Source organism: Ovis aries, chromosome 25 (assembly GCF_016772045.2).
Source record: "Ovis aries strain OAR_USU_Benz2616 breed Rambouillet chromosome 25, ARS-UI_Ramb_v3.0, whole genome shotgun sequence".
Lineage (NCBI taxonomy): Eukaryota > Metazoa > Chordata > Mammalia > Artiodactyla > Bovidae > Ovis > Ovis aries.
In genome coordinates, this window is record NC_056078.1 from 28,603,344 (window position 1) to 28,628,562 (window position 25,219).

The window sequence follows — 25,219 nt, forward strand, 5'->3', positions numbered from 1 at the left end:
TTTATTTAAAGATAAAAACCTTTATTAAACGATTTTGAAAACAGATCATTTAAGTTTTTCTCCGTGAAAAATGCGGCTAAGACAATATTTGCAAAGTAAGTGCCTCACACACTGTTGGAAGAATGCAAAACCACTATGCTTCTAGTGCGCAATATTTACACAATAGACTCCAAATATATGATGTTAATGGAAACATTTAATACATTTGAAATTCAGCATTACCTCAGAGTTGGAAAGGCAAAATACAATAGCAAAAACCTGGAAACAACCCAAAGGAAGAGTGGATGAATACACTGATAATATATCCAAAAAATTGCATATTACAAAGCAGTCAAAATGGATTAACTATAGCTATTCACCGTGTCGATGAATCTTAGCAGTATACATACTTTAAAATGTTGCACTGTTAGGAGCCACTTGAGGGGGGCTCCTGGCCAAATCAAACAATTTGAACATCAAAGTAAACAATGATAATGGATTACAATCTGTTGAATAAGATAGGAATACACAAGTTCACACTGATATAATGAAGAGAAAGGAAAGCTCTTTATAGCAGTTGAATGTCAATCCAGTAATGGAGAGGAAATGATTGAAATAGAGAATTACCACTTGGCACCAACTATAGAAGTGGCTGATTCAGACAGGAGTCTTCGGTGCTAAGGCTGGTATGTGGAGATTTGATAAGGAATAGTTTAGTGGCATGATTTTGGAATACTAATCAATTACAAAGGGAAAAACTGAATTTAAGAAGCCAGCATGATCAAATGATCAAGGTTAACATCACCAGTGTGGGGAGGAGTCTACATTTTATGCCTCCTGATGAGACTCACTGAGAAAAGCAAAGCATCATTTTGTGGTATTCCTACAGACAAAGGACCCAGATTGTAAGCCATCCTATAATAAAAGCTTGTACCTTTTAATAAAACTGTAAAGCTACAGAAGACTGGCAACTCGTCCAGATTAAAGGAGTCTGAAAATACACAACTAAATGCAGTACGTATTTCTGTATAGGATGTTGACCCAGAAATGAAGAGACATTGTTGGGATAGTGGGCAAAATTTGAATAGGCTTAATAGATTGGGTGGTAGTGTTGTACCAATATTGATTTACTGATGGGGAAGATTGTTTGCCACTATGTAGAAGAGTGACCCTGTTCAGGGGAAAACACCCGCTGGAGTGTTTAGAAGTGACGGGACAGCGTGACTGCAGTTTGCTCTCTCAACCCACCAACAGTTCAGATAAAGACTAATAACAAAAGACTTATGCACACACACACACACTCAGAGTAAGTAATGAACCAATAAAATACTAACTATGAGAATCTAGGTAAAGAGGACATGGGAGTTCTTTGTACTGTCCTGGCAACTTTTCTATACATTTGAAATTATTTCAAAACAAATATTAAACTATACACACACACATTACTTTCCATGGAGAGTCACCAGAGTCTAATTTTAAAAATAAATTGCTTTTCTGCTAATAAACATATTAAAATTATAAAAATTGAGAAAAATGCCTTTAAAGTTAGTGTTATAAGTCATAAAAGTTCTCAAAAACAACAAGTAACTGTTGAGTAAGACATTTCTCCCAGGATTTTTTCCCAAGTGAAGATTACGACTGAATTTGTGCTGAGATAACTATCCTACCTTCTATACATCATAATCTTTTTTGGGACCATGTGGCTTGTGGGATCTTAGTTCCTCAAACAGGGGATCAAACCTGGGCCTCCAGCAGCAGCAGCATGGAGTCCTAACCACTGGATTGCCAGGGAATTCTCAATAACCCAGTTTAAAAACAGGCATTTTAATAGATATTTCCCCAAAGAAGATATGCAAATGGATAATCAAGAAAATATGGCCAATCAAGAAAATATATTCATTAGTTATTAGGTAAATGCAAATCAAAACTGCAATGAGATGCCACTTTACATCCACTAGGATGGTTAGAATCAAAGAGACAATGATAGTGTCGGTAAGAATGAAGACATTGGAAGCCTCATTCATTGATGGTAGGACTGTAAAATGGTACAGCTGCTTTGGAAAATAGTTTGGCAGATCCTCAAAAAGTTAAAGACACTACTACTACCAGCAATTCCACTCCTGTTATTATAGCCAAGAGAATTGAAAATTTGTGTCCATAGAAAAGCTTGTGCATGAATATTCATAGCAGCATTATTCATAATGGTAAATAGGTGAAAACAACCTGAATGTCCATCAACTGATAAATGGACAAGCAAAATGTAAATCCAAAGAATGGATTATTCAGCCATAAACAGAATGAAGCACTGATTCATACTACCACACAGGTGAACCTTAAAAACAGTACGTTAGTTAAAAGAAGCCAGACACAAAGGGCCACACACTGTATAATTCCATTCGTACGGAAAGCCCCCAACAGGGAAATCCACAGAGACAGAAAGTAGATTAGCGATTGCCAGGGGACAGGCAGGAAGAAAGGAAAGAAGACTGCTAATGGGTGTAAGTTCTCTTTTCGGGTGATGAAAATATTCAAAAATTGATTGTGGTAACTGTTGCACAAGTATGTGAATATCCTAAAAACCCACTAAATTGTACACTTTAAAAGGATGAATGGTATGATATATGAGTTATATCTCAATCTTTAAAAGTTTAAAAATATATTTCTTACAAATTTTTTCTCTAATAACTTACACCCCTTTTCCTTTACCAAATCCTATTGCTGTTGGTTATTTTTCCAAAATCTATGACAGAAATCTATCTTGGCCTGTTATCCTTCGACCAGTGTATCTTGCTTTCGCCTCACACTACAGCTATACATAGGCCTCTAAGAGGAAGGTTGTGTCTTATACCACCTTGCATGTATGTCCCTTGGCACTTACCCCCAAACAAATGTTCACTGAATTGTAATTGATATTTACTATTCTTTCCCTCAATTTTTAGTACAATCATTCACCATATATATATTAAATATCTGCTTTGTGCTAGGGAGTTCAACAAAAAGAACAAATAGGGTTATTATTCTCAGAAGAATTTATAATCTAACAATATCCTTGTAACCTAAGTTTTGTTTAGATCCCCCACTAGATTACAAACCTCCTTCCTTTGTACTTTCCCTAACTTCCTATTGTAATGCTCAACATAATAAGCAATTGCTTAGTACTGGGAATAAACCCAGGTTTGAAATCACACTGCTATAGCACAAACTGAGTTCCTGAACTACTTCTCCAAAAAACTAATATTCAGTCTCCCAGGAAGATGATTTAAGCTTCATTCATTCATTCATTAATTTGGCACCTTTTATGTGTCAAGCTTCATTTTCTTGAATCATGATTAAACTGCAACTAAAATTAAAGTATTTTATAATTTTTTTTTTAAATCAAGGGCCAATAAAGATCTATAGGCAGTCTTAGTAGACATAAAAGTAGGCTATATATTTTAGGCATATAAACATATAATCTCTTTTTAAAAAGCCGCTACAGCCAATACTAAACTATTTTCTATGTGGGAAGTTCAGTGTTTATGAATATAGAATACTGATTTATGTGAAGTAAGATGCAAATTACTCTTTTAGGTCAAAACAGCTGAATTTGTTTTAAAAAGTAATACAATTTTGACATACTACCAACTATAACTGTCCAATGGAAAGCAAAGAGTTTTTTCTAATGTTCAATATTATTTATTAAAATTTATTCAATATTATTACACAGAATTTGAAATTATTGTGACTTTTACTCAATTCGGCATCCTATTTAGAATAAGTGCAGTGAGAATTACGCTTTACAAACATTGCATTATTACTTCATCATTGTGATATGGCTTTACTTGATTGTACATAGAGGAAAAAAATAACATTGGAATTAAGGCAATAACCACATGTGCAAACCAAGCACAATACCCTGACACAGTCCTTAGTAAAAGCTCTTTTGGTTAGGTGAGGGTTGATGTTGCTGCATGCAGGTCAGTCATTGCTTTGCAGGATAAGCTTTGAATAGCTTCATTCATTTATAAAAATCTCTCCTACTGGCCCACAATGGCCAGAAGAAGCTTTCGGTAATCTCCACTCGTGTCACTTGCAATCACTGTGCCCAGCGTCTTCTGATACATCTGACTGAACATCTGTTTTATCTGCACAAGATCGATCTGCATGCAAGACACGATGTTTGTAATATTAGAAAAAAGTTGTTAAAGAAAACTGATAATCTATTAAAATTATTCTTTAGTAGTGAAAAGATCCTAATTATAACCAAAGCAGAGGGGAAAAAACACCAAAGGACTGACATTTTATAGCTAGCATTTATACCGGCACTAGCAAAGTGTTGGCCAGGATGTAGAGAAGTTGAAATCCCTGTTCACTGCTGGTAGGAGTGTAAAGTGGTGCAGCCACTGGAAAACAGTATAGTAATTACTCAAATAAAAATAGAATTACCATACGACACAACCATTGCACTTCTGAGTATCCACAAAAGTGAAACACAGGCTCAAATATTTGCACACCCATGTTAAAAGCAGCATTATTCACAACAGTCAAAGGGTGGAAGCAACCCAAGTGTCCATTGGCGGATGAATGGATAAACAAAAGGTAGAGTATACATTCCTTGGAGAAGGAATTCCAGTATTCTTGCCTGGAAAATCCCATGGACAGAGGAGCCTGGCGGGCTATAGTTCATGGGGTCACCAAGAGTCGGACATGAGCACAATGTATACATACAATGGAATATTATTCAGCCTTAGAAAAGAAGGAAATTCTTACACATGCTACAATGTGGATGAACCCTAAAAATGTTAAAAAGGACAAATACTTTATGATTCCACTTATATAAATTAGCTAGAGAAATCAAATTGCAATACATAAGATAGAAAATAGAATGGTGGCTGCTAGGAGTTGGGAAGCAAAAAGAATGGTGAATTATTGTTTAATGAATATAGATTTTCAGTTTTTTAAGTTGAAAAAGTTCTGGCGGTGATGGTTGCACAACAATGGGAATGAACTTAATGTCACGGAACTATACACTTAAAAGTGATTAAAATGGTAAATTGTGTTACGTATATTTTATTATAATTAAAGAAAAAGAGATCCTGCTTAGAAAATTTAAGTCTAAAAACAAAGACACAACAAAGTTTTTCCAAATATTGTATTACAGTTGTCTTTTAAAAAATGATTTACCTTCTTTCACACAATTTTGTAGTACATGCTTTCTTTCAATTAAAAAAAGTCTACTAAATATACAAAGTCAAAGAAAGGAATACATCTGAGGCTATATTTAAGTAAAAAGATAAAGATAAAACTTTTAAGTTATTTTATTATACAGTGCATGCTAAATTTTAAGAATTTTTATGTCCAATAGGGTTAATCTGCATAGGTCTTTCATACAGCTTTTTGTTGATTTTTTTTTTTTTTTTTGGCAGCGCCTCATGCTTGCAGGATCTCAATTCCCTGACTGCTGAACTTGGCAGTGAAAGTGCCAAACCCTAACCACTAGACCACCAGGGAATTCCCTCATCCAGTTTTTTACATAAGCAAAATGAAAACGAAAAGATAAACCTCTTCTTGAATTCCCTGGCAGTCTGTTTCACTAAAGCAAGCCTCTCACAGCAGGAAGAAGGTGAACGCTATGCTTTATACAACCGCTACCAGCAGTGAAAAACAGAGCTCTTTCTTAACGTCACTCATGGACTGACAACCAACGGAGGAACTTTTAAGAAATTAACATTCTAAGTGAGACAGAGAAAGACAAATATTGTATGATTTCACTTACATGTGGAATCTGAAAAAACAAATGATCAAATATAACAAAACAGAGTTAAAGACACAAAGAACAAACAGGTAACTGCCAGAAGGGAGGGGGTTGGGGGCAGGAAAGAAATAGGTGAAAGAGTAAGAGGTGCAAACTCCCAGTTGCAAAATAAATGAGCGAAGAGTATGAATGAGTGGAGAATACAGTCAATAACTATGTGAATATTTTTGTATGATGATATGTCATAATTAGACTTTTCATGGGAATCCTTTTAAAATGTACAGAAATATCACATCACAATGCTTTATAACAGAAACCAGCAGAGTACTGTAGGCGAATACACTTCAAAAACAAACAAACTCAAACAAAAAGATAAGATTTGTGGTTACTAGAGGCAGCGGATTGAGGGGGGCAGACTGGAGAAAGACAATCAGAAGGTACAAACTTCCAGTTATAAGATAAGTTACTAGGGGTGTAATATACAATGTGATAAATATAATTAACACTGCTTTATGTTATAGAGAGTAAATCCTAAAAGTTCTCATCACAAGGAAAAATATTTTCCTTTAATCTCGTATTTTATAAGATGATGGATGTTCATTAAATTTACTGTGATAATTGCTTCCTGATGTAAGTCAAATCTCTATGCAGCACACTTTAAATTTATACAGTGAGGTATATCAATTACATCTCAATAAAACTAGAAGAAAAATTGTGTTTAATATATCACTAAGAAAAAAGAATCAACATTCAAAATCAAATGACGATCAGACAGAAAGAGAGCGCCTCACCTCACTTCGAGTGACCACAATCCTGACCAGGGTGGAGTCATCTGTGCCAGCGCCTTTCATAGAATAGTAGAGCCGCTCAGCAAAGAAGGCAGGGCGGTTCAGGGCACACTGCACTGAAAGCGAGAGAGGCTTCAGACGAGAAATCGTGACTTGACGAAGATGTCCACACACCAGTTTCATCTATCACTTCCAGCTGCTTTGGCGCATTTCCCATGTAATTATCTCAGAAATCTTAGGTGAGTTGTAGAGTGCTCTCCCCCATGATTTTTCTCAGCCTCCCTCTTTCTTTCCAGCTACATCAGACAGTCTACCTTCAATTCTACAAGATTCCCTCTGGCCAGTAAATCCTATTTTCTCTCCACAGATGCAGTCACTTAAGATTCTTAACATTTTCCCCCTTAACATGAGAAAATGCGTAGCAACTGTAGCCTGGTAATACCTAACTAAACGGAAAAATGACTAAAATCTGAATTCTAGATGTCAAATGTATCCTTTGACTGAAAGAAGGATGTAAGATAGATTCCAAGATAAATAAGAAAACACAGACTTGAGAATGATAGTAAGAAATCTGACATGTTTTCGCTTAAGAAAATTAAGTTTGCAAAGGCTCTACCTTTCATAAAGATGGACTAACTGTACGTTATTGTGTTAGCTACAATTACAATAGTAGTATTTATAAAATATTCAATTGCTAATACCAATGTGTTACTAATATTCTCTTTAGTCTTATATTCTCCATGAAAACAAAATTTCCATTTCATTAAGCTTCTGGACGTCAGGACCAAAAACTGGGCTTTTAATTTCAAATGGAAAAGGGTCTCCTTTGGCTAATACTTGAAAGGCGTTTGGGGGCTCAAAATGATGGTTTGTGCGGCGGCACTCTGTAGTTTCCTTAGGGCTTCCCATTTACCTTAATGGAAATGCTACAATCCATTATATATTTTTGTATAGTCCTCAAGAAGGGTATAGAGAATAAAGACCAAATAATTCCAAAACAATCCTATTTGATCATACCACCAACCATTCATAGGGAACTGCATACAAAAACATAGGATTAGCTTGTCTCTGCCTGAGCAGACTCCAGGGAGGCTATACTAAGAATCACCACTTAATGGGAACAACTATTCAGAGTTATTTGAAACAAATAACACTCATTTACAAACAAAATGAAGCAAAACGCGAAAACAGGAAAGGTGTCTTACAGATGGTCTTCAAACCGCTTTCAACATTTCCGGAAAACTCACGGCTGACACTGCTTAACAAATCTCGATTAGCCATCTGTAGACAAAAATGTATAGGGGTTGAAATATTTTAACACCTCAAAATAGAAGCAAAATCTTCAAAAGAAAAGCTCATACCCTGGAATAGGCCTCCATGGTAGCTTTCAGCTGAGGAAAGCTTCTTGTGGCAAGAACCATGTTAAAGCAAGATTCATCTGTCCCTAGTCTCCCCTCACCAGCCTGGTAGAGACGCTGAGCATCTTCCTGAGCCAGTTGGTGGTTAACATTCTGGTTCTCATCACGATTTCCCTGCAAAAAAAGGAAAGCAGGAGTTAGAAGAAAGTGATACAAGTCTTATTTTTAAAACAAGGTTTTCCAATATGGTCACTTTTGAATTTAAAAGGACAATTTACTAAAAATTAATGCATAAAGTTTGTCACGCTTGTCTTTCACTTCCAAAGAAACTATACTAGTGTAACTAGTATTTTATTACATTGCCAACTATGGATTTTATAATGTATGATCATGGTTTGATGAGGTTATATTAAAACAAGAGGTTTTACAGGGCTTTGAGAGCTAAATTAGAAAACGTTTCCATAAAAAATTATGCAGACATTTTACTTTTGAAGGTATAGACAATTTTACTGATATTCAGTTTAAAAAGCTTTCTCTATAGACTAAAGAGACAGGGATTCTTAAAGAAATTACTCTTTTGGGTTTGATCCTTGGTTTACAAGCTGTGGGGGTTTTTTGTTTTTATTCAATAAACATTTCTCCAGTAGCAGGTATTGAAAGTCTAGGTATGATACAAACCAAAGAGATTGGAAATGACTATTACTACTCCATTCCTCCCACGAAGGAGATAAAAGATGTCTCCAAAGAGGGATTAGAGCTACAACCAAACTCTCGGGAATTAAATGCAGGCTCAGAGCAGGGAATGACAAATGGCCCAGGAGAGTCCAGGAAAGCTTCTCTGAGGAGGTGCTTTGAAGGGTGGTAATTGGGCCAGGAGAAAGAGACTGTACTGAAACTGCAGACTATAGCACCTCCAGAGGCTGTGGCCACACACACAGACTTTGACCCACAAGTCCTGAACACTGACAATGCAGCCACTTCCACCCTCTGGGAGAAATCCCTCGGCATCAAGGGAATTTCACTTTCGCTTCTTTTGTGATAGGGTCTCCTTCCATCAGTCCATGTTCTGAGCCAGTGAGCACTGTCTCTTCTAGCTTGGGGAGAGATGCACTGAGATGTCCCAGAAGCTGGATATCCCTGAACTCCAAGGTCTGAAATAACTTTAGATTTCTCATGATGAAGCGACTCCTAAGCCATGCTTTGCGGACCTCGTCTCCTAGGAGATATGAACTACCACTCAAATTAACAAAGTATGATTCTGCTTGGCTGGGATTTAAAATCAGCATTATACTGAGTTCCACTTTACATTTACCATGTACCTAAAAGGTATGGAGCTCTTATCTGGTACCAGAGTGTATTAGTCAGGGTTCTCCAGAGGAACAGAACCAACAGGATGTGCTATGTGGTGGGGACCCAAGAAAAGACAAGGCCCCTCCCTCCAAGGAAGTTAAGCCAAAAGAGGAAGCATACAGGATAGAGGCTTCGTGAACTTCCTTTCATTCATCCAAGTGCAATCTTAATATGTAAGTAACACAAGTGCTGACAGTCTGTATCCATTTATAGACCAAACTCTTCCCTGGGATGGGATGGGGCAGAGAGGGAGAGAGGAAGCTCGGGGCCTGAGTAAGAGTAAAGCTTGGATGGATGGGTCGTTGGTTTCTCTCTGAAACAGAAACATAAACCCAAACAAGGAAAAGGTCGCCCTCTAGAGTCTTAGTGTCTGTCTGAGGAACAGAATGGAGCCGTGTTCCTGAAGGTTGAGGAACTGTTTTCTGAAGGTCACTGGCACAAGCAATGTGTACAAGCCTATTCTAAACAGGCGGAATACAGCACAGGCGAAGGAGCTCAACACCAGCTCCCCAGATGACTGCCTTTGGGTTCAAGCACACAATATGGTCCCACTGTCCTAGAAAGCCACTTCCTGGAAGAGGGTCCTTTATTTTATAAAATGGTTGGGCCTTGAACCCTGCATAAAGAGACATTCAGCACCTCATTAAAGTCTGAATAATCATTTCTTTAGCATTAAATCTGTGTTTCTGAGTTTCTTTTCATGCTAAGCTACCTTCCGGCTCTGTTGTGGTAAATTCAATGTCCTCCCACCCATTTGCTTTGTTTTCTCATTTCCATACCCACACGCTCTGGCACATTGTCTTTTCTGCAACTACATCCCTTTGCTCTGAGAGCCTCTCCTCTGCTTTTAGAATCTTCAAGACTGTCCAGCCTTGTGTACTAGCGGGATAGCCAGTAACTCCTGATACTGAATCAGTATGCTAGTCTTTTGCATCATCTTTTTCAAATATACCCTGATTATTTATAGCATCATTCCAAATACCCTATTTGGAGAATTTTCTGCAACTCTGCCAGCAAATCTAGGGAATCAGAACAAGGAAGGTGCTTAAGCACGGTGTTTCAGTGGATGCTGAAATGTTTCCTGCATTTCTGTCTCACTCTTGTCACCTTGCATAGCAGGCCTGCATATCTTCAGCTGATGGTCCCAATTAACTAGCAGAACGATGCTAACCTTAAAAATACAGACTCAGCTTCATTCTAAGACACAGAGCCTCAAGTTGATTTCTGATTTCATACAACCTTCATGCGGTTAACTGCCGATTCCTTACAACAACCAGATTTGCAGAAATCATTTTCAATACAGAAATAAAGAAACCCATACAAATGATTCTCTGTTGTCCCTCTTAAAGATGTCAAGATTCCAAGGGGGCTAGATATTAAAAGGAATAAAGAATGCCCACTGGCAGTAGGCAGTAAAGAATGTTCCCTCCACCAACACTCAGACACTTAATTCAATACTCACCTGGCACATGGATACAAGTAAACGTTCAAAATGCCCGGATGTATCTGACCTAATGTCCTTTTCAAGGTCTCGTCCAAATTCTGATTGATAACATCTGACTATTTCTCGGATTTCCTGGTTTGTTCTTGAGCACAAAATTTCAATCAACACACGTTCCTGAGTTCCTGCTCCCTATGTGAAATTAAGGGAGAATGAGAGAGAATTATAAACAAAAAGCAAATTTATATAAGTTACTAAATCTTAATGTTCCACCAAACATAACTCTGGCCTCCAGACTGAAAAGCTCTATATATTCAGATGATATAAAATAATATATTGGTTTACCTGTCACTGTAAACTCAGAACTGCCATAATTTATGGGGTTTTACATTTGAAATAGGATAAAATACTCAAAGTAAATGCCATATAGTACCTTCATTGCATTCCGTAAACTCCAGGCATCATAATATGTAGGTGGCATGAACAGGGCAAGGATCAGTTCTTCCATATTTCCACTTAACTCTGATTTAAGATCTTTGATTAAATCCTGTTACATTACAAACACAAATTCAGTATATGAGCTCTCCAAATTTTGTTTTGCTTCAATTTTTTTAAGGGAAATACGAGAAAAATGGAATTGAACTACTTTAAGAAAACCTCAATTTCTGTTCAGAATATCATACACTACGGAATAAGTATTTAAGCTTATTATATTCAAGAAGATATATTTCAGTCGTTCTATCAATAAATACTTGATAATAAACTTATTGTAGTTCCGCCACTACACCAGGTACAAAAAAAGAGGAATCTGAAACAAAGAATAATTCAAATTAATAAAATGATAAACATGTATTTACTTAGCATAAGAAACTGTTCTTGTTTTATGAGGAAGCAGAAATCATCATCATTGTGTTCTTATTTGAGAAGAAAAGACAAACATCTAAAAACTAAAATACAGCAGCCTGTTCTCCAGCACCAGTTGAATAAGCAGCACAGAAATAAGTTGAAGTAGGAAAAGTTAAAGTGGGCTAGAGAGCGTCAGAGAAAACTTCAGTGAAGATATTGAAGAGTATGCAAAAATTAGCAAAGAGAAAGGAGAAAGATATTTCAGGTAAGGAGGAGGGAAACAAACAAGAACACAAAAGCTGTTCCTAGCCTTGGCTATATGCATTAAAATAATCTGCAGAATTTTTCTAAAAAATTATGTCAAGAATGAATACTCAGAGATTCTGCATGTGTTTTTAAATTTGAAAAGAAATTGTGATATTTTGCTCAGGCTGAGAATTACTTAGTATAGACACAAGAATGAGCAAAGTTTATTCAATGGGACAATAAGACAACCAATTTTGTTAAGAATAATGTTTTTAGACATTAATAAAAACAAAGTTGAAACTATATTCTTGAATTATTACCTTGAATACCAAGCTAAAGAACATGGATTTGATTCTGCATGCTGGGAGGAGTCACTGAAAATTTTTACATAAGAAAACAACAGGCAGTATGGATTATAATGACCAAAGATATATATGAAATTTAGCCTACTGGAATATTTAGATAAGGAGTAATAAAGGTTTGGGTTTGAGTGGTGACAGGGGAAATGGAATGAAAAGAAGGAGATAGAAGACACATTTCTAATGAGCCTTTTTACAGATTAGATCAACAAGACAAGCAATAACCAGTTGCCAGGACAAAGCAGTGCCTGGCATACACAGGCACTGAAACAATATTCACTGACTGATTGAGAAAGAAGAATGTGGGGTCAAAGACTCCACAGCTGGCTAGAGGAACAGTGTTTTTATTAGTAAGAAGTCCAGAGAAAAAGTGGTGGTGGGTAAGGAAAATAGTCTGGGAATTTAGTTTTAATTCAAAAGTGATACACAAGAAAATTTAGGACAACAAAGCACAGACTACATGTGAACTAAAGAAATTCATAATATAAAAAATATTTTTGTGACAAAAATGAGGCTGATGTTGAACCCTAAGGGAACCTAGAGCTTGTGTCGCTTAAGGAGCCTTAAGACTAAGGAAGTGGACACTGGGTTGGGCACAGAGGGAAAGCAGAGTAGGAAAGATAAATCAGGTCAGGGGGTCTCTACTCCCATTCTGAGAAAAGTTAACTGGATCCAGAGAATGTTAGAAATTAGGATTCCTATCTGAATGACAAACCAATGCTACCCCCGCTTGCCCTTTATATTTAAGCAGCCATGGCACCTGTCAGCCATAGGATCTTGATGGATTTACTCACTGATCATCCACTCAACAAATATTTATGTGGCTATCTGTTATTGTTCCTGTCCTTGGTACTATAAACACAAAGATGAATATGACATGGTTTGCCCTAGGGCAGCTCACAGTTTTTAGGGAGTGGGCACTGAGATTAGTTACAGCAGAGGTCTTACAAAGTGCTATGAGATCACAGTGGAACAAGCAATGAGAGAAACTTCACAAAGTAGCTTAAACGAGCCAAATCCTGGAGAGCTTGTTTGCCATGCGACAAAAGAGGAAAAGGTATTCCAGGACGAGAAAACAACATATATCACCACAGAAGCATGTGTGCAGGGAATGGCAAGAGGTTCTATAAAACTGTAAAACAGGATATGTTTGCAAGGAGGGAGAGAAGTGAAAGACGATGCCACGGGCCAAGAATAAGCAAGGGCCACATAAGAAGTCCTTGAATCCCACTTCAAGGAGAAGACTGAACCAAGCTAATGATTATCATTAAGGTCATAATCTACTTTCTACTGAACATGTGTCACCTACCAGACATAGTACATGGGTACGATTATGAGATCAAGGACTACTCTAGAACTGGAAAGGCTTTTAAGAGAAATAAATATTGAATACATCTCTTCTGGGGTCTCTTGAGTCTAGCTGTCTCTACTTTATACTTATCAGTACTAGTAAAAATATAGTATCCAACCTGACAGAATTCGGGGCCTACAGGCCACTGTTCTTGCTGAGTCCTAAAAAGAAAATGAAACAAAACAAAACATACCTTGCCATACATGGTCTTAAAAGCTGCTTTAATTTTTTGCCTTTGGTCATTGGAACGATTGGCCACAACATCTATAATTGCCTGCTCGTCTGTACCTGGAAGAACCACACATGTCTAAGTAAGGATGAGGTCTGTGTGGGGTGCTCACTGAGGACATTTTTTAGATTACAAGGTTCCTGGTGCTAGATTAAATTGAGGCGTGCGCACACAGGCTCACATTTAAACTTGGTTTTATGATATAAACATTAGTTTTACTTTATATCCAATCACTTGAACTGATTATAAATAAGACAAAAATACGTTTTCCTTACCAAAACCCTTCATCGCTTTACGAAGAACTTCAGCATCTCTCATGGCATCGAAATTGGCAGCGGGTCGGATTGTTCCGTGAGTTCCCTGAGTCATTGCAGCAGGCTGAGAACAAGAGGCATAAAACCCAGGTCAGTTATTGTAGCAATCTAATCCTTTCACAATATATACATATACCAATTCAACATGTTACATACCTAAAACTAACACAATGTTCTATTTCAATTGGGTTTCAATAAAACTGAGAGAAAAACAGTATGAAAAAATGTTCAACATCTTTAATAAAAGAAACACTAGCTTAAAATAAAAAATCCCTCCCAACTCAGGTTTCTCTGCTAATAAGACAACAACTTAAGACTTCTCCAATCATCACTCTTGGGCAAGAAAGCCAGTGCTGAGGTTTCAGGACAAGAATATTTATTTTTGTGGTGGAACAGATATAGATCATCCTTCTCCTGCCAAAAGACAGCATGACACCAGACTTTCAGGAAACAAGACAGTCAAGCTTGTGAAGTTAGTCACAATCTTTCTATGCCTTGGTTTTCTTCAAGGGAGAATAGGGGGGAAAAGAGATTGATCCCTGAGTAGTGTGAGATGAGTGGCAGTGTTTTATTTAAAGAATATAATAATGGCTTTAGGGAGGCAGAGTCGGAGTTGCCCAGTGAGATTTCAAACAAGCAAAGTAATTTTGGTAATCTCTCTTCATTTTCAGTATAGGCTCTGATTACTAGACATAAAATAAAACAGCTTACAATAAGAAAAGCACAAAAATGAAATCGATGACTAGAGACTCTTGGAGTTATTCATCAATTTTTTAAGGACAAACCAAAAAGCAAAACAATGGATACATTTTTTACTTTTAAAAATTTATTTATTTATTTTTAATATAAATTGGATACATTTTTTAAACACCAGTCTATGAAGAAATTTAAAAATCACCAATGACAAAGACCACAGTAATAAGTGTTTCAGGCAAGAGTCGCTAATTTGATGCTAAAATTAGTGGATAAAAGTATAATTTGTATACTTTGTAACATTACAGCAGAAAACCTAGCAGACATTGTCTGAAACAAATGATCACCACCAGTTATCTCCAGTAAGAGGGTAAATCAACAATAAGAGACACTAGGGGCACAGCATCACTTCTGTGGTATTCCTGTTAGAAAGGCATGACTTAGATTTAATCAGAGGGACTTATCAGACAAACCCAAATAAAGGAATATTTACAAAATAACTGGTAGTACTCTTCCAACATGTCAAGGTGATGAAAACAAGGATTGAAGAACTATTTCATATTAAAGGAAACTGAAGAGACATGACAACAAATGCAGTGTTTCATCCTGGATTTGATCCTGAGCTGAAAGGACATTACTGGGACAGTTAATGAAATCTGAATAAAGACTAAAGGTCGAGTAGTACCATCATTAAAATATTAATTCTTCATCACTGTATTTATGTAAGAAGTTAATATTTGGGGAATCTGAGTAGAGGGTATGTATATAGGAATCGGCTCAGTCAGTAAAGAATCCACCTGCAATGCAGGAGATCTGGGTTTGATCCCTGCGTCAGGAAGATCCCCTGGAGGAGGAAATGGCAACCCACTCCAGTATTCTTGCCTGGATAATCCCATGGACAGAGGAGCCTGGCAGGCTACATATAATTCATGGGGTTGCAAAGAGTCAGATACACTTAGTAATTAAACCATATATAATTTTTACAACTTTTTAATGTCTGAAATTATTACAAAATTAAGTTTAAAAATTCTAAATACAAAGTTATGAAACAGTTTATTAGTTTTCTTAAAAGACTCAAATCAGGGCTTAAGACAGATGAGACAAGATGATATCCCACCACTTTTTTTAAAAATTAATTTTAATAATATGTTTTATTTAACCAAGTATTTCTAAAGTATCATTTAAAGATGAAATCAGCATCATTTCAAAATATAAAATTATTCAGCTGCTATTTAGGCAACTGAAGCTGTATTTCAAGTTATACCCACTGAATACAGCAACATGCTAGTAACTGTAGGGACAAAGTGTTTGGGGAGAAGCAGACCAGACCATCTTTCAGCAAACACTTTTACAGTCTGTAATTCCTCCCACTCATCTATACATTTTTTCCACCAATAAGCCTAACAATCATCTGTCACTAGTTTCTAAGCCAGCAACGTAAGCAAAGAACTAACAAGAAATATTTGTATTGTGGTTTTAAGGAAAACTAAAAATATTCTACTTGTAGCATATATTCAAGTAGAAAAACTTTTTCAACATATTGCCTTTACATGAGGCTTATGAAACTATGAAAGTTTCCTTTGATGTAACCATTGTGACTAAAATCCTAAGCAGGGCAGAAGGTTCTGTTTAAAATACACTGAACTAGGTAGTAAGAGAAACTAACTCCCATCAGGTACTGTTTGATGACTCTCATTTTATCATCTTGTTTTTAAAAACAACCAAAACCTATTCCATTTTTCATCTGGAGGGAAAAATGGCTTTGTTTTATTCTTTGTTCAAAGTCTAAGTTTGAAGTGACTCTTCATCAAGAATACTATCATCCTCCAGGCATTATTTTGAACTCAAAAGAAATCAGGGTCCATGTTCTTGAGGTCAAATCACTAACTACAGAGGATTTCCCAGCACAGCAAAGCTCATTCTATCTGCCACCAAGAGTTCCACCCTTTGACACCCATTTGATTCCAACCTTCTTGCTGAAAACCTGCCACAGAATTAGAATTGGATCAATCAAGAGAGGTCACTTGCCTGAACTACTCAAGCAAGACACACACACAGCAACCAACCTCCACCAGAGGATTTTCAGTGACAGGGAGCTCATGAGGTAGTCTATTCCATCTCCATCTAAAAGCTCTTCCAAAATCTACCGCTCTGTTAACTCCCTGGTTTTAGTTTAAGATGGTAATTGTTACACAAGATAAGCTGCAGGTATATGTGTATTTTACTTTAAGTGTTTTTATGTTTAAAAATCTTTTATATTCACTCATAAAATGATGTCTTTAAAAGTATACACATGCTTAAACTAAACTAAAATAAAAATTCTCATAACAAATGATTAGAATAGCTACAACTTTATACTATGATTGACAATCAACTTGCAATAATTTTTTTAAAAAAGAAGTGAAAGCAATGTACTATGGGCTTTCAAGGAATATCATTTACTGTACCAGTAAAGTAGCATATTTTAACAAAGAGACCGCTGTTCTGGAAAGCAGGAGAGCTAGAATCTAGTCTCAGCTTTGTCATTCACTAGCTGTGTGGCCTGGGACAAGTTCCTTAATCTCTCTGGAGCTCAAATACCTCAAATCAGGAAAGTAAGCCAGAAAATGGTTAAATTGTTTCTCTTCCAATACTGTAATCCCTTTCCCAACCCAGCCGAAGAAAAAGCTTAAAAACGCTAGACTTTTATGAATAGACAGTATGAAATGAGAAAACCAAGATAAAGTAAACGTAAAACTGCTTATGTTCCTAGTAACCGGCATAGGGTATAAAAGAATTAACAAGTCAGTTAAAGAATAAAACTTCACATTAAAGTAAGGAGCTATACTGAAATGGGGCAAGGATTTGATATATGGGAGGCCTTCTGAGACTACTGAAAAATCAATTTAACAGACATTAATCACTACCACGCTTAAAGGGCTTGCCAAGCACTAAAGGGACATAAAGATGAAATAGCTATCATGAGCCCGCGAGGAAGTGGTGAGAGACAAATACACAAGAAATCAGAAACAAATCAAGGCACGTTTAGGGGACTGAGTGATTAGTGAACATTAGAAAACCTTACTCACTTCACTGCTATAATCCCAAGAAACAGGAGAGAAAACAGGATAGGAAGGAAAGGATTCTGTATTGATCTGAAAGAAGAGTGGAAAGTTATAAAGGCAAAAATGGAAAATAAAACAATACTTCATAAAACACAGCTAGAAATATCAATCACCCAGCCACCTGAGTTCACAGTTATACTGCCAGCAAGGGACGAGGAAAGAGAACTAGAACCAATGCCGAGAATCCAATCTAATGATTGAATCTCTATGAAGAAAAGAGTATGGGTGTCATCACCTGAGAGAAGGGACCTATGTTTGTCTTATCAAAGTCATCAGGACACTGGTGGACCAAAGAGCATGGAGTCTATCAGAAGCAAAGATTAAAGTCTTAAGTGTCTCTTACAGACCGTCTTCCCTGCTTCAAGGAAATCTCTAAGATCAATAAAGGAGTAGTGCTCTTCTTTAGCAGACTTAATTTAAAAGACAGAAACGAAAAATACCTGACTAGGGTAAGGAGGTTGTCCTCCAGGATACTGAGAAGGCATCGCTCCCCCAGGAAAACCACCTATATATTAAGAAAAAAATATAGCAAACAGGTATTAGCTATCTAATTTTTCAAAACAGCACTGATTTATTACGAATATGGAAACATATGAGGACATTCACACTTATGTTATTCACTAGAATAATTTTTAAGTATCATGATATACTGAATCAAAAAACAACTTTGGTCACAAGGACCTTTAAAAATATTCCATGTTATAATTTCTTTAAAACCATTTAACACAATTTCTTTAAAAATAATACTTTAAAAAGAAGAACAAAATAGTTGAACCAGATTAAATTCTGATTCTGTTTGGAAAGGATAGCAGCACATGGTTCTGGGCTCATTCCCTTCGTGTTACATGAATGACAGAGAAATTCCTAAAGGTTTTGTTTTTTTGGCTTCAGGAGAGATACTTTTTTTAATTGAAAAAAACAGGTCCTTATTTCCATCTTATGATTAAACCTTTTTTATCAGATTAATACATTTTCATGAAATCAGATAGTACCTAAGAAGTATTTAGTATAAACATTTACTAAAGATGATCCCAAACACAAACTAAGTTCTTTCAATGGCAACTGAAAAATTCAAAACATCAAGCCATCGTGCTTCTCTGGACAACTGATACCTACCAGGTAGTGGGACCTGTGCTGGGCCACCCCCATAAGACTGTGTAGGTGGCTGTGGATAACCAGAAAAGCCTGCTCCTCCTGGTGGGGCTCCAAACCCTTGGCCTGGAAGAAGAACAAGAGAGAAAAATAAACTATAGTGACAGGTCTCATGATTGAAGTGAAAACTTTACAAATAATAAAAGAAACATTCTATAATGCTACAGCAGCAGTCCCTTTGGTCTAAATTCAACTTCTCAACAACTCCTTCCTCATTAAAAAATACATTTAAAAAAATGTTACTTCTTTCATTTGCCCTAATGACTTACAATATAAAAGTGCTAAGTTTTTTCTTTTTTTTTTTTTTTTTACATCTTGTGGACAGAACTGTCCTAAGGTCACAATCATGCTAAAATCAAATGTCTCCATCAGTTCTTAAGATTACAAATTATCAAGCAAACCATTAGTCCTTTATGACCATGAGATTTATTCTAATTCCTTCACAACAGAATTTTGGAGATTGCTCCTGAGAATTCTCCAGCTTTCATGCCTCCTCAGAATCTTTATCCCTCTATCTTGCCAGCTAAGTCTTTACTATCTAAGGTAGGAAGCAGGCTAAGAGCAACTCTGATTTCATACAAAACAAACAGGAATGAAAAGGATTAAAGAGACAAGAAAAGAAGTGTTACACTACTTCCACAACCCACGACTCACCTCCAGGATAGGATGGAGCTCCGCCAGGCTGTGGGGCGCCGGGATAGCCTCCAGGGGCTGGATAACCACCAGGGGCAGGGTAGCCTCCAGCTCCTGGGTAGCCACTACTTGGTGCTGGTGGGTAGGCACCTCCTCCCATTGGAGGAAAACCACTAGGATAAGGATACTGACCAGGAGGCGGGAAAGAGGACTCCTGACCTGTAGGCTGAAAAAACAGAAAAGTTTTCAAATGAATGTGATCACTGAGAAACAGAACCTAGCTAAGAAAACAGAGATAACTGTTAAGGTCTAGCTGATTCTTTTACATATTAAAAAGCTCATTAGAAGTCCTGGTATCTCATACTAGTTTATCAGTATAGTAGTTTGTCAGGATACCTGTCTGACAGAATTCAGTTTTATGTAAATCTACCTGTGTCAGGCAAGAAGAGTCTGTTTCTCTATTTGGGAGTGTCTCGTTTCAAACCTCAAGGCTTCATGAACAACTAGCGAAGCTCAGTATAGTTTCTTCATTTTCCTAGCACCTGGAAATATGGGAACGATCTGCCTCTCTACCTTAAAGAGAATTCATGGCTTTCTTGTAATACACCGGACCTGTGTATAACGGAAAGAATAAAAACGTGAACTAAGCACATACTGGGTGTGACATTTTGAACCTCAATTCAGATCACACAATGTCTAAGTCTGAAGAGACTGTTGTTGTTTAGTCACTAAGTCATGTCCAACTCTTTGAGACCCCATGGACTGTAGCTGCCAGGTTCCTCGTCCATGGGATTTCCCAGGTAAGAATACTAGAGGCAGTTGCCATTTCATTCTCCAGGGGATCTTCCTGACCCAGGGACTGAACGCACTTCTCCTGCTTGGTAGGTGGATTCTTTACCACTGAGCCACCTGGGAAGAAGCCCAAAGAGACTGTTACATGTTCACTAAACTTTTCCCCAGGCCACAGAGACTACATTTCCCAGGACCCCCTTACGGTTAAATAGGACCGTATGACTGAATACTGGTAAACGACAGTGGACAGAAGTAATGTACACCACTTCCAGCCTGGTCCCCATGGCTTCCTGCCCAGTCCTCTAAGATCTCTCTTCCTCTCTCGTTTCCTTCATCTGCCAGCTGGAAGCAAAGAATCCAGTGGAAGACTCCAAAGTAATAGAGGATGGTAGGTAGAGTCAATATACTAAGGCAACAGAGGATAGAAGGAGCCTGAAAACCCACAAGATGAAATGGAACAAAGTCTCTTAGCTCCCTACCACACACTTCCCCCATCATCCCCACCACTGACTTCTAGGAGACTGGAGTAAGCAAGAAATAGGTTTTTATTGTGTTGAAGCATTGGGATGGTGAGATTGTCTGTTTCAGCATCAGCCTATACTGACAGAAATGGTTGCCAGAGTCCAGTTTAGTACATAGGGACCTGGGAACATAGTTACAAATTTCATTTCTCTTATGAAAAATTCAGGAGAACTATATATTCACTTTACACACAGGTACACATATTGTCACTAATCCATATAGGCCCCTCTTTCTATTTACCCAGAATTACAAAGAAGCCCTACATACTTATGAGCATAAAACTGAAATACATTAACCTCAGCTATGAGGTTATTCCTCAGAACAGTATAGATAAACAACAAAAACTTGGTGGCACATTTATAACATGTACTCAGAATACTAAAAGTCTCAGAACTACAAATCCAGGGCCCTCTAATCCACTGCAATTTGTCTTCCTGAGTCAAGCCCTTCTTAATTATTTTAAACATCCAACACAAAGGTTAAAAACGAGTGACTCATAGGATGGATTTAGTTTACATACATGTTGTATTGAATCATACAGTACTTAACATTTAAAAATACGCATTTCCCAATTTTAAAAAATGGGCAGTTTCATATAAAATCCATATTGTTGGCTTTACTTAAAGAAATGGAATATCCAGCAACACTGAATCACCCTCCGTGCATGGCCACATCAGGCTGAAGTGGACTAACAGGTGGCTTTCCATAGGTGACGCAAGTCTCTGTCGTCCCTCCACAACCCTGCCTTTACTCACGTACTCTACTCAGTACTTCTGGCTGTTTGAATTTAATACCCCTGCTCTAGCGTATTTGTAAGATCTGTCATGGGCTGGCTAGTCCTATACAACACCTGTTCCCAGGGCATGAGCTATTTTAGCATCATGAGTGGCAATACTTACGGGATATCCAGGGAAAGGTGGATAGCCTGTGGGCGGATAGCCTGGGTATGACATTCTGTAACAACAATAAGAAATGTCCTCTGTAATTTCCTATAAGGAATAAGGCCTTCGAAGATACACATTGTCACAATTTAAATCAAATCACATCTTCTGAAAGAGTCTATCAGGCAGGCTGGTTCAGTAGTTTTGAGATGGGGCCCGAGATTCTGTATTTCTAACTACCCTTCCAGGTGATGCTATTACTGCTGGTCTGTAAATAATATTTTGATATCAGAATATTTAGGTATTTCTGAATCTACCATTTAATTTGTCAAGTTTATCAATATGGGTTTTGGCTCTTCTCCCCAGTACAGCTATAAATGATTTGTATTTCTCTTTTATCAAGACCCCAAACAATGATATATACACACTAATATGTATAAAATAGATAATAAAGACCTATTGTTTAGCGTAGGAAACTTTACTCAATACTCTGTAATGGATTATATGGGAAAAGAATCTAGAGTGGGTATATGTATAAGTGATTCACTTTGCTATACACCTGAAACTAACACTGATAAACACAGTACTGTAAATCTATACTCCAATTAAAATAAAAAAGATCCCAAACAAATCCAGTTCAACATTTACAAAAACCCATAATGCAAAAAGCACTGTTCTAGGTGCTGATAAAGAGATGAGAGGGGCAGAGGGAAGTAGCCTGCCTTTTGAATGTATAGTATAGGAAAATTAGAAAATAAATTTAAGTTATTATTGTGTCCCTTAGGACATAAGCACAATATAGAAGCTAAAAACTTGCTAAATTGAAAATGAGTGGGCGTATATCTAGCAGAAGTTAAAAATTATTAAGAAAGATAATAAGAATACTGATTCAGACAGTTCTAAAGCAGTCATTTGGGATCCAAAGATCTGGATGGAAAGGATGTTAAATCATTTTTTTTTTCTTCTTCTCCAAGCCCAGTTGATAAAAGGAGTAAAGGAAAAGCAATACCATCTAAGAACAGTCAGATGGACCAAGGGTAAAAGAGGTCAGGTTCCAGAGAAAAAGTCTGAAAATAATTTATGGGAGAAATTAATAATAATTTTAAAGACAACAAGTGTTATAGCACCAAAGACTATATAAGCTATTTAAATTTCTAAATCTCAGGAACTGTTCCAGTGACAAAGTCCTATTTCTACAGTCTAAAACTACTACATTAAGTCTCACCTTTAAGGGTTCTAGAGGAATTATGCCAACAAGAGTTTCAGAACAGAATGAAGATAAATACTATCTGCATATAAGAAAACAAAGCACCTTTAAGAAAGTGAATCTGGGTACATTTTAAAGAATAATAATATAAAAGAGTAGAATGCAATGCCATTTCCAGGATGTACTTTATAAAAATACTTACAAAAATGCAAAATTATTATACATACACAGCTATTCATTAGAGCACTATTTGTAACAAAAAAAGGTTTAGGGAATTCCGTGGCAGTCCAGTGGTTAAGATTCAGCACTTTCACTGCTATGGCATAGTCAGGCAACTAAGATTTCACAAGCCATGCAGTTTGGCCAAAATAAAACATTAAAAACAACCTAAAAGACCATTAATAAGGGACAGCTAAAACAGATTACGGAAAGCCATACAATAAATGTTAGGCAACTATTAAAAATGAGCAGCTCTCTTATATGTATGGCTGAGTCCCTTCGCTGTCTACCTGAAACTATCACATTGTTAACTGGCTATACTCCCATACAAAAGAAACAGTTTAATTAAAAAAAACATGAGCAGCTCTCCTTTTATTCATATATGAAATCATCTCTAAGTCACACTAAGTGGGAAAAAAGCAAGATGAAAAACTGCATAGATAATCTGCAACCAAATGTGTAAAACATACAGTTATTTGTATATAGAGAATATCCCTGAAAGTAGACTCAACAAAGTACGAAACAGTTACCTCTGGAGAGGAGAACTAGAGCATAACGAGACTTTTCAATGTAGCTATAGACCTTTTGGAATTATGCATGTATCATCTATTTCAGATTTTAAAAGCTTTTGTACAAAGCTTAAACAAACGCAAGGGTGACTCAACAAACTACTCAACTTTGCCCAAAGAATAATTAGACTGTACTAGTGAACCACAATTTTTACTTCCTTTTCAACATTCTTAGTCAGCAACTACTTTTAAAAAGACTAGAAAAGCATTCCTGGTTCTCCAAACCATCCCCACCCAGTGAGTCAACTACTAAAAGGGTTGGGTCTCACTAGGCAAGTCTCAGAGATGGCATGAAGCCCAGGGACACAGGAGGTAGCTGTTCCAAATTTATGAAACAAATGAAGCAAAACAGGAAGGGTGAATGAAGATGGCCAACAGTAGATGCTACAATTTTCCAAAATCTGCCTCTTGATTGGGAAGGACCATTTAAATCTGTCAGCATGGGCTCTTCGATAAAGAACTGGAGGCAGGACTAGGCTCTGGCATGGACAGGGTAGGCAGACACCACCAGGGAGGACTGAAAGGCTTCGGTTTGCAGTTCTACCTCCTTATCTAGTACTTGAAACCCCTTCCCTGACTGGTAGGTAACTCATTATACTCATTATCTAATCAGGACAGGTTACTTTATCAGATCAGTTTTCCCCACCAACTGGCATAAATTGAGGAAGTTTAGAGGCAGTTGCATGACTTCCTTTCATTTCTGTCACTTTATGGTGGACATCAGCCATCATCTTCTGTAGAAGAGTTCACCCAGGTTAGGCGCATATCCGCGTAGGTTTGCTGCCGGTTAGGGACTAGGAATCAAACCCGGAATGCTTCTTCCTACAGTAGTGTCGAAGAATTATAAACCTGGGCCAGTGTACAATTTCAGGCTTCCTTCCGCATTCGTCCTAGGGCTCACTAAGCAAAGTACAGATTTCCCGTTTCCCTAAATTTGCTGTGTCACCAAGAAGTCTAGGCGGACTTAGCTGCTCGCTGGTTTTCCTACTCAGCTCTCCTAGAGGGCCGCTTCAGCAGGGCCATCCTCTGGCCTCCGTCCCTCCACCTGTGGTCCACCTGCCTGCGCCGGAGGCCTCACTGCTCCCTAGGATCCCCGGACAGACGAGGGGCAGAGACAACCGGCGAACAGGACTTCCCGTGGTCTGGCCACCTCGCCGACCCCGCCCAAACGTCCCCACCAGGCAGCCCGGGTCCCAAGATGCGCGCACCGGCTCGCCGGCCACCCCTGGGGCCTATAGGCCCCTCCAGCCTCCCCCCGGTCCCCCCCGCCGGTTCGAGGCCGCAGGCGGGGCCCCGCCCACTCCCGGGTGGCGGGCCACGGAGCTGGGCGCGGCGAGGTAACCGAGGGGCTGAGGGGTTGCAAGGGTAGGGGGCGCCGTTCCTCACCTGACCCCGCGGAGCAGCGTTACGGCCCAACCTGGTCCGGAGCAAGATGGAGCCGGGGGCGGGTCT

General features: G+C 37.8%; 1 protein-coding gene across 9 annotated transcripts; it reads right to left on the reverse strand.

Annotated features, from left to right (window-relative positions):
* ANXA7 (annexin A7) lies at positions 1–25,219 on the reverse strand. 9 transcript variants are annotated; one of them, XM_042241011.1, is made up of 15 exons: positions 25,154–25,219; positions 22,998–23,061; positions 21,791–21,845; positions 19,599–19,803; positions 18,909–19,010; positions 18,233–18,297; positions 17,757–17,822; positions 13,957–14,059; positions 13,646–13,740; positions 11,084–11,197; positions 10,672–10,842; positions 7,863–8,033; positions 7,707–7,782; positions 6,505–6,617; positions 1–4,118 (listed from the first exon to the last, which is right to left on the reverse strand). In XM_042241011.1, exons 3-15 carry the CDS (start codon positions 21,842–21,844, stop codon positions 3,996–3,998), a joined length of 1,458 nt encoding a protein of 485 aa, XP_042096945.1. In that variant the 5' UTR covers position 21,845; positions 22,998–23,061; positions 25,154–25,219; the 3' UTR covers positions 1–3,995. The 9 variants fall into 9 exon arrangements, with proteins under 9 accessions (XP_042096945.1, XP_060262644.1, XP_060262643.1 ...); XM_060406661.1 differs by having other exon boundaries at positions 1–4,361; XM_060406660.1 differs by having other exon boundaries at positions 24,828–25,219.

Bases quoted from the DNA above. Each gene is read 5' to 3' on its own strand.
- ANXA7 (XM_042241010.1), bottom strand. From the start codon at position 21,844: ATGTCATACCCAGGCTATCCGCCCACAGGCTATCCACCTTTCCCTGGA. The intron at 19,804-21,790 runs GTAAGTATTGCC...CTGTTTTTTCAG, and splicing joins CACCTTTCCCTGGATATCCC to CCTACAGGTCAGGAGTCCTC. The intron at 10,843-11,083 runs GTACTATATGGC...AATTTCACATAG, and splicing joins GTTTACGGAATGCAATGAAG to GGAGCAGGAACTCAGGAACG.